At 33.9% G+C, this 9,878-nt stretch overlaps 1 protein-coding gene across 1 annotated transcript; it reads right to left on the bottom strand.

The window, feature by feature from the left end:
* Nucleotides 1-7,193: 7,193 nt before the first annotated feature.
* Nucleotides 7,194-8,015, bottom strand: LOC143594160 (protein SRC2 homolog). The gene has a single exon (XM_077073543.1). It carries the CDS (start codon nt 8,004-8,006, stop codon nt 7,209-7,211), a length of 798 nt encoding a protein of 265 aa, XP_076929658.1. The 5' UTR covers nt 8,007-8,015; the 3' UTR covers nt 7,194-7,208.
* Between the last annotated feature and the right edge of the window lie 1,863 nt (nt 8,016-9,878).

The following is a 9,878-nucleotide window of genomic DNA, read 5'->3' as shown; positions in this document are numbered from 1 at the left end:
AGATAATGCAACATTGTTCAACTTAACAATTCGCATGTCAAGGGATGAAGACACAAATGATTTAGTAAAAAAGTTTTGAAGCTTTCACAGAAGATCGATATTTACCATTTTAACAGATATGCAAATCAGGGGGAGACAATACGCACTGCACTCTTTTTCCCTTAGCTATGGTCATGTTCCACTAGGTTTTCCTAACAAGGTTTTTAACGAGGCAGCATCTCCAAGCATATGAAGTTGATAACCGAGGAGTATTATGAATAATCATTATTGTGGTTTACTATATATACTTCTTATTATTAATACCTAATATTGCTTTATTTATTTTAGTACCAACCATTTATGCCACAATTCATAGTGTTAGCGTGTAATCCTAGAAAATATGAACATAATAACAAACAATCAATATCAAGAACTCAAACAACATCAATGAATCACAATTGACGGAAAAACACAATGCACATAAAACTAAGGGTGGCAAAACAAACCCAAATGGGTTGTTTTGGGTCAAGTTGGATAACTTTTAAAATTGAAATGGGTCAGGATGGATCACAAGAATTTTGCAAGAATGTCAAGATGGGTTGAGAAAATGCTAGTGACTTTTGATCATAGGTTAGAATGGGTTTGTTTATGGGTTAGAATGAACTAAAACAAACTTTATTCAATTTATTTCAAATAAAACCCACGGAACCGAATAGAAACCGAGAAATCAAAACCGAAATCATTACCAAATCGACTGAAATGAAGAAAAAAACAAAACCGAAGTGAAAAAAACTAAAAAACTGAACCTGAACCCAGGCAAAACCGGGTTTTTTTATTTCTTTTTTTTTTAATGAACGAGGAAGACGGGGGAAACATTTTAGTTATTTTACTTTTTGCGTTTTTTATTTATATTTTGAGTTATTATTTTTTTTTAATTTTTTTGAATATTTTTTGAAGGGTTTTTAAAGCCCTTTGTATTTTAACCTTTACTTAGTTCAAGATAGGTTAACTTTACCCATCGTAAACTGAATAAAACCGAGAACTCGAAACCAAACAAAAACCGAAAACATTGAAACCGAATAGATACCGAAACGAAAAAAACCAAACCTGAACCGCAACGAAACCGAGTTTTTTTTTATTTTATTTTTTTTATGAACGAGGACGATGGGTGAGATATTTTAGTTATTTTAGTTTTTGCATTTTTGAATTATATTTTGAGTTATTAATTTTTTATTAAATTTTTTGAATCTTTTTTTGAGGGGTTATTGTAACCCTTTGCGCTTTAGCCTTTACTTGTCAAGATGTATTAACTTTACCCATCTTGACCACACCCATCCTAGCCCTCTATTTTAAAAATCTATCCTGACCCAAACCCATTTTAACTCATCACTCAAATCCAACCCAACCCACTTATATTGTCACCTCTACATAAAACCAATTAAAAGAACTTACCTTATGGTGGTTCGATCAAACTCCAAAAGCAATTTTAACAAAAAAATATCAAACTGAAATAACTTAACACATTGCACATATATGTTTCAGTCGGTTTCTATATACAACATATTTTTTAAACATCAGTTTAAATATTCCAACTAATTTAAGACAATATTTATTATTGATTCATTGCAATTTTTCACATTATGTTCACTTGTGATTCAAACCGATATCACGGTCTATTCTCCACTAACCACTTCAAAATCAAGGTTAATTCTTTTAACATCACGTATGTATCTTATTTTATGAGCAGGAATATTCAATTTGCATTAGAGAGTTTTTGATTGATATCAATAAAACAATTCAAATGCAATCATACAGGACAGTTTCAAAAAAATATGATATTCATTAGAAGAAAATTTAACTATCAAGATACGGGTAACAATAAGTAATACAAGATAGATAAATAATAAATGAATGAATCAGAATAAAACTTACTTGCAAGATAATATGATCCACCTTATTGTAATATGACTATATTGAAAGTAATTCGTGCCGATAACGTGCTGTAAAATAATGCCTAATAACAAGATTACATATGTATAATAGAGAGAATATAAAGAGAATGGGAGAACTCTTTCATTAAGTATTTTATTATATCAAATACAAGAAGTCTTTATTTATAGGAAAATTGGTTTTTATTGGTCCCAACTATTTCATTTTTGTCGGCGCTGGTCCCAACTTTCACATACGTTTCTTCCATCAGTCCGCGACTAACGGAGTACTAACTCCCTTATGTTTTTGCTGATGTGTCCATCTGAGTGGTCAAAAAAACGTTACGTGGCAGCCACCGTGGCAGCCATCTGAGTTGTCAAAGACCGCAGAATCAGAAGCCCCTACCGAAATCTGACCTCCCACCCATCGCCGCCATCAAACTCAAACCCACCAATGCGTCAAACCCCCAATTGGGGATTTTCGTATCAACATCGCTAGCCATCCTCCAAGATCTGAACTCTTCACCACCAACGCGTCAAACCCCCCAATTTATCATATACGAATTGGGTTCTTGAATCGGAACACGGGGGTGGGTCGCCAGAAAAACGGGACAAAGCGATTGGATACGAACTGAGATGAATAACGAATATGGGGGAGACGGCTCAAGAAGATTCAAAACTCCGCAACCATGATGGTGGTAATGCACAAAGATGATGGTGGCCGGCCACCCGGCAGAAGATGGTGAACGTAAAGGTGGCCGATGCGGTGTGACGGCGGCCGGAAATGGTGAACGTGATGGTGGCCGATGCGGCGTTGGGCGGTGGTGGTAGGGGTGGCGGTGGGACGGTGGTGTGGGGAGGTGGGTTTGAGTTTGATGGTGGCGATGGGTGGAAGGTCATGGAGTCCGGTAGGGGTTTCTGATTCTCCGGTCATTGACAACTCAGATGGCTGCCACTTAACGTTTTTTTGACAACTCGGATGGACACATCAGCAAAAAGACAACGGAGTTAGTACTCCGTTAGTCGCGGACTGGTGGAAGAAACATATGTGAAAGTTGGGACCGTTGCCAACCAAAGTGAAAGTTGGGACCAACGCCGACAAAATTGAAATAGTTTGGACCAATAAAAACCAATTTTCCTTATTTATAGGGCTACAATATTTATATAAACTAAATACTAACATGGGAGTTAAATTGTGGATAGTCACCATGACATAAATGTTCATAACAATTTAAAAATATGAGTTTTGAATAATAAAAACTTGTATATTAAATTACGTTTTAAATACAAAAACTTACTTCAGAAAAGAACCGACAAATGTTATATTAAAAGAAGACTAAGGATAAAAAGAAATTACATTTCCACCTCGTAGGCGACCCTCAAAACATCGGTATGATGGCTAGCGATTCCAAAGTTTACAACCCACGCATAGATATCAATCTAGCAGTGCCAGCCCAACTAGTTTGAAGGCCCAAAGCGAAACAAAATCCGGAGGCCTCATTTTATATTTTCCCTATTTTTTAAACACCTAATTCGTACATTCGATTTCAATTTAACACGAGTATATGTTGATTCGGGTTATGTTAAATTCAAATTACTTTATACCCTAATGCATGATGTTTGATTAAGAAAACAATGATTCACGCTTTTGTTAACTCAATGCTACTGTCAGGTTCTTCCAAATGAAGTTGCATAAGAATTATATTTTAGCAGAATCTACAACAAAATGTTGGCATTAAAATGAAGTTTATAGCTTTATGTGGCTTTAGGCCCTCACCAAGTGTTGATTATTAGAAATTGTATGGAATAACTATTATATGGAGGCATGTTTGTTAGTGGAATATTTTATAACTCAAATAAACTGGACAAGAAGTGAGCAAGAGAAAAATAAAAAAAAAACAAGAAAAAATAGAGAAAACAAGGCTCGAAACCTGGTCAAATTATTGATAGACCTTTATTACTCCGACAGAAGCTAATATTACAATACTAGATTTTATCCTCCGTATTACAAAGGTTGTTTTACATTATTCATTTTTAATATTTATATATGTATATTTAGATTTTAAATTTATTTATTGTATGAAAGTTTTAATTAATGTATGAGGTTTGATGATGAAATAGTTTCACAAATAAATGATATGTTATAATCTGGTTTAAAAGCTATCTGGGTTTGATGATACCCATTACCCGTTTATTTTCTTTATTATAAAATTATTTATTAAATATAAATAATATCTTTTTTTAAATAAAATAGGATATTAGTTTTTAGTATATCCCTATTTTATAGGATTTTCATATCAACTATTTGATGAGATTAATTTTTAATATAATGAGATGTTTTAACCCGTTTAAGAGCTATCTGGGTTTGGTGAGACCTTTACCCGTGAATTTGGGTCAAATGCTTGAGAAGCTTTCATTTACAAATAAAGCAATCTGATGGCTTCGTTTTTTAATACTCCGTATTAGTTTTTGGATTTTAATTTTCTTTATTGTAAGAAAATTAATAATATACTTAGGGTTTGATGATAAAATGGTTTCATAAATAAATTATATGTTATAACCTGCTTAAAAGCTATCTGGATTTGGTGACTCATGACACGCTTATATTTTTAACTACAAAATTGTTTATTAATTATAAATAGATATTAAATTTTAGTATATCCCTATTTTATAGGATTTTCATATCAAATAATTGGTAAGATTAATTTTTAATTTAATGAGATGTTATAACCTGTTTAAGAGCAATTAGTTTTGGTAAGACCCATACCTATGAATTTGGGTTAAATCAATGAGAGGCCTCCATTTAAAAATCAAGCAATTTGGTGGCTTTCATAAAAAGAGGGAGCAACCACATCGCGACACGTAGAATTTTAGGGGTTTCATTTATATACAATACTAGATTTTATCCCCCGTATTACGGGGGTTATTTTACATTATTCGTTTTTAATATTTATATATGTATATTTGGATTTTAATTTTATTTATTGTAAGAAAGTTAATAATTAATATACTTGAGGTTACAAATAAATGATATGTTATAATCCGGTTTAAAAGTTATCTGGGTTTGATGATACTCGATACCCATTTATTTTCTTTATTATAAAATTGTTTCTTAATTTTAAATAATATATATTTTTAAATAAAATAGGATATTAATTTTTAGTATATTCCTATTTTATAGGATTTTCATATCAAATATTTGATTAGATTAATTTTTATTATAATGAGATGTTATAACCCGTTTAAGAGCTATCTGGGTTTGGTGAGACCTTTACTCGTGAATTCGGGTTAAATGCGTGAGAAGCCTTCATTTACAAATAAAGCAATATGATGGCTTGAGAGAATTGTTGTTTTATATTTTTCGGTTTTAATATTATTTTTTAGATTTTAATTTCTCTTTATTGTAAGAAAGTTAATAATATACTTTGGGTTTGATGATGAAAAGGTTTCATAAATAAATGATATGTTATAGCCCGTTTAAAAGTTATCTGGATTTGGTGACCCATGACCCGCTTATGTTTTTTACTATAAAATTGTTTATTAATTATAAATAATATTTTTTAAATTGGATTTTAAATTTTAGTATATCCCTATTTTATAGGATTTTCATATCAAATAATTTGTAAGATTAATTTTTAATTTAATGAGATGTTATAATCTGTTTAAGAGCTATCTGGTTTTGGTAAGACCCATACCTATGAATTTGGGTTAAATCAATGAGAGGCCTTTATTTAAAAATCAAGCAATCTGGTGGCTTCCATAAAAAGGGGAGCGACCACATCGCGACACGTAGAATTTTAGGGTTTTTGTTTATATATATCATAGATTGAGCCATAACTATTATATGTATACGAAAACTAATTCTGAAAATTACGAGGCTCAAATATTTTAAGGGCCCAAAGTCCTAGCCTTACTTCTTAATGGCAAGGGATTTGTTGCAAGTGGCGTCTTATTGGTGGGCCCATGTGGGCGACAGATATGCTCAAACATTGTCAGATGACCGACATTCATACACAAATTTTACACTTACTCATTGTGAAGTTAAATCGTCAAAATTATTTTAAGACTTGATTTTCAATATACTTGTTTTGAATATTTTCCCGTCATTTTTTTTAAATGATTTGGATTGTTAATTAGTTGTTACGTAAATATTGAGAAAACCATGAAAAAAAACGTTTACTCGCCGTAAAAGAAATATATAAAATATTATTTAGGCTTTTTAATAAACCAAAAAGGGATTACTGTTCTTCTTCATTTACTCGCCGGACAAGGACAACACAGTTGAGCTGCCACCGACCGGCCTAAAAAAGTTGAATGTCGTTGGATGAATAATAAGGTCATATCGTCGGCTCAACGGTGACACTGTTGTCAGACGACTAGATCCGACGGGGACATCAAAACCCTTTTCTCCGACGCTTCCGCACCTTTTGCTTGCTTCTCCATCAGCTCAACGGTAAGTTGTACACATGGCCGATTCTTATTTGTCTTGTATACATGCGCCTGGAAGTAATTATGTTCGTCTCCTCCGACGATATATGATGTGGACATTTTGGGGATTTTTCACTTTGATGCACAAGCTTGAACTAGTTGATCTAAATGGACATTCGGGAGATTATCCCATAAAAAACACAGGTTGGGTGTTTGGGGAGGTGGCTTGTGGGTGGTGGTGGAGGTACTAGTAATTTGTTGGAGACGGATGATGAGTTGGTAGTGTGGGATTCAAATTTATTATTTTAATTATTTTTGTAATTTAAATATATATTACTTTTGTGTTTAGGTGAAAAGACTACATTACCCTTTATTTTAACAGTGTTTTTAACAAAAAGATAACTAAATGACTCATTTGGGTCATTTTGGTACCACAGTGATTCAACTAGTTCAATTTTTTTTTCGGAGACTCAATATGACTCCGTCCTGCAATCACAGGGACTCAAACAGTAATTTTCTCCTTTTTTTTTTTTAAGAAACACCTCCACAATTGAAGATGCCCTAAAGAAAGCCTCTGACCATATCAACACCATCCTAACCGGTAGCTTACAAGAAGTTGTTACCGAGTCAAAACAAGTTGCTAAGTAGCCACACACCTACTAAATCAGATTGAGAAGTTCCCATTGATAAAGAAAAAAACCCCATGCAACCACAATTAACAATTGAACTTTCATATAATTAGCAAACATTAAACTTAAGTCATACAAAAGATAAAACATATTCATTCATATCACCAGAGGACTTGTCATCGTAGAATAATTACATTAAACATAAAGCAATTGATAAACGAGTGAAAATACATCCCAAAATCAATTAAAGACCGCCACAGCCACTGCCGCAGCCTCCACCACAGCCACCAGCCGCATCCGAGGCAATATCCGCAATCAACAACCCACCAAGTGCACCACCTAACAAACCAGCCCCCAATCCCATACCAAGTCCATTCTTTTTAGGCGGCTGCTGCACAGGTGGATAACCGGATCCCTGCTGTGGAGGGTACCCAGCGTACCCCGGTGGAGGTGGGGGCGGATACCCGTACCCAGGTTGTTGTTGCTGATACACGTATCCAGGCTGCGGCTGAGGTGGGTAATACCCACCCGGAGCCGCAGCGTATGGCTGCTGGTATCCGGAACTAGATCCAGCAGCCATAGCTGCAGGATAAGCCGTGACGGCCTCCTCCGCCTTGACGGTAAACTTCTCCCCGAACTTATACGAAAAGTTCAAATTCCCTTTGGGCTTCCCTGAGGGCGTCCTCACCTGATAACTAACAAACTGCTCCGATTTCCCCTCTTTCGATACGCCTTCCAACAACTCCTTGATCGGGACATGAACCTCTCCTACCTCCTTATCGCCGAACGTCCCCTCGTGTTTGATCTCAACAACGAGCGTGGTGCGGTTTTGTAACCCTGCGGCTTCATCGATCGTGAGCTTCATGGGAAAGTTCCACGAGGGCTCCGAACCGCCGTCTTTGTCAACCGGGGTCTTGAGTTTCTGAGACTTACCGGCGCCAGACACGTAAACGACCGCGTACACGTCCATCTTGCCAATCAGACTGGCTTTCTTGAGCCCCTTAGCGGATATTATTGTCATGTCTAATACTCTGCACTCCATGGTTGATTGGTGAAAAAAATTGAAATTTTGATGATATGATATGAAAATTGAGGGAACTTATGCTTATATTATATAGACTTTGTGTTAACCGACTTTTGGGTAAGGAAACAGCATGGAAGGTGACGACATAGGTGATCTTAGCAATGAAGATAATAACTATAAACGTCCGTTTCAAGACAGCGTATTTAACGGGTCAACTGAAAGAGCACAAAAATTCAAAAACCGAGTTGAGACCGTGTGGGTTAGGAATTAACCATGGTTGAGTTACTTATAATGCTATTTCTAAAATTTGACAAATGGTTGAGAATTAACGGGATTTTATTTTTTTATTTATAAATTATAAAATCGTTGCTGTAATAATAAGATTGGCAATTTGTTATTTGTTAAATGAGTGCAAGTATTCACAAAGGGTTGACCTTAATCCAGAAGGAATTTGTGCTATTATTAATCTTTTTCCTTTTTTTTATTAAGGGTATTTTTCTTCCACTAGCTCTACCTCTTGTTTTCTTTAGGGTCCTGCTAGAGACACTCAAACACCCCTAACATGCCCTTTATAGGGTTATATGGGGTGTATTGGGTCCCCCAATATAACCCAATAAGTCCATTATAGCCTTATACGAGACATATTAAAGATTTGTTTTAGTAAAAAGGAGGGTGATGCAGTTTCGGAAGCGATTAATGGCTCAAGACACTTATGATTAACGAAGACGATAAAACAAACCAAATGTTCCAAGAACAATGTTCTTTTATATTAAAACTCAATCAAAAACTAATGAACTAAACAACCATAACCCTATTTATACTAAACAAAGAAAACAGATAAGTATGGAAACTAATAAACTAAACAACCATAACCCTATCTGTACTATATATAAAGAGAATCCCAATGACCTCTTAATTTTTAAGAGGTCCAATCTATAATGCAACATGTACAAGTTTCATTACATAAAATTTAAAAAAATTAAGGGCATTTTTGACTTTATACAAATCATTAACCGAACTTCTATTTATTATTTTATATTTACAATAAATACCCCTTAAAACTTACAATATATACCCTTAAACTTTAGTTAACTTTTGTAAAATCTATAAATGTTTGCATATTTTACCCTTTATCTTTATCAAAAAAATTGACAAACTTACCTTTTTTTTTGCTTTCGTCTACATTTTTAAATATATAATGTTCTTAAAAAAAAGCCGAACCAACCATTATGACGTGCTTATTTTTGTCGACGATTAGAAATAAAAAAAATTCAAAACCGATTTGTAGATTATAATGTACAAGTAAATGAAGCATTAAAGTACAACTTGGATATGCAACTAAAAACCTATAAGATGTTTATAAACACCCCTCATTATATTTTACATTATCAACTATGAAATTATAAAACCAACCCTCTCAATTATACAATTCAAATTACAAAACCATTTGAATAAAATTAACTCAATGCACACATAAACTTCTATTTAGTTGTGAATCACAAAATCATCCACATATCAATATATACCAAAATTTTATTAATATCAAATGATCGACAATTTTCAAGGTGGTGAAAGAGTTTATTATAGTTTCGACAAAGTTGAGGACGATAACACCAACTTTTATCCGACCGAGTTACTAAACTCACTAGATGTTAGTGGTTTGCTGCCTCATAAACTTCGATTGGAGATTGGATGTCCATTGACATTGATACGGAATATCGATCCATCACGTGGTTTATGTAATGGCACAAGTGTTTGATTTTACATGCTTTTTGCTTTATGTTCTTCAATCATACTAAGTTAATCGTTTTTGTATTACATACACTAGGAAATTGAAATAGATGAAACGTAGAAAAAGTTTGAAGCTTTGGTATGTATACTAACTACATA

Source organism: Bidens hawaiensis, unplaced genomic scaffold, assembly GCF_021521415.1.
Source record: "Bidens hawaiensis isolate Kalapana, Puna unplaced genomic scaffold, B.hawaiensis_p1.1 tig00001692_1, whole genome shotgun sequence".
In the NCBI taxonomy this organism is placed as follows: domain Eukaryota; kingdom Viridiplantae; phylum Streptophyta; class Magnoliopsida; order Asterales; family Asteraceae; genus Bidens; species Bidens hawaiensis.
This window is presented reverse-complemented; position numbering and strand designations above follow the sequence as displayed.

Coding starts and splice junctions, on each gene's coding strand:
- LOC143594160 (XM_077073543.1), bottom strand. CDS start 8,006: ATGGAGTGCAGAGTATTAGACATGACAATAATATCCGCTAAGGGGCTC.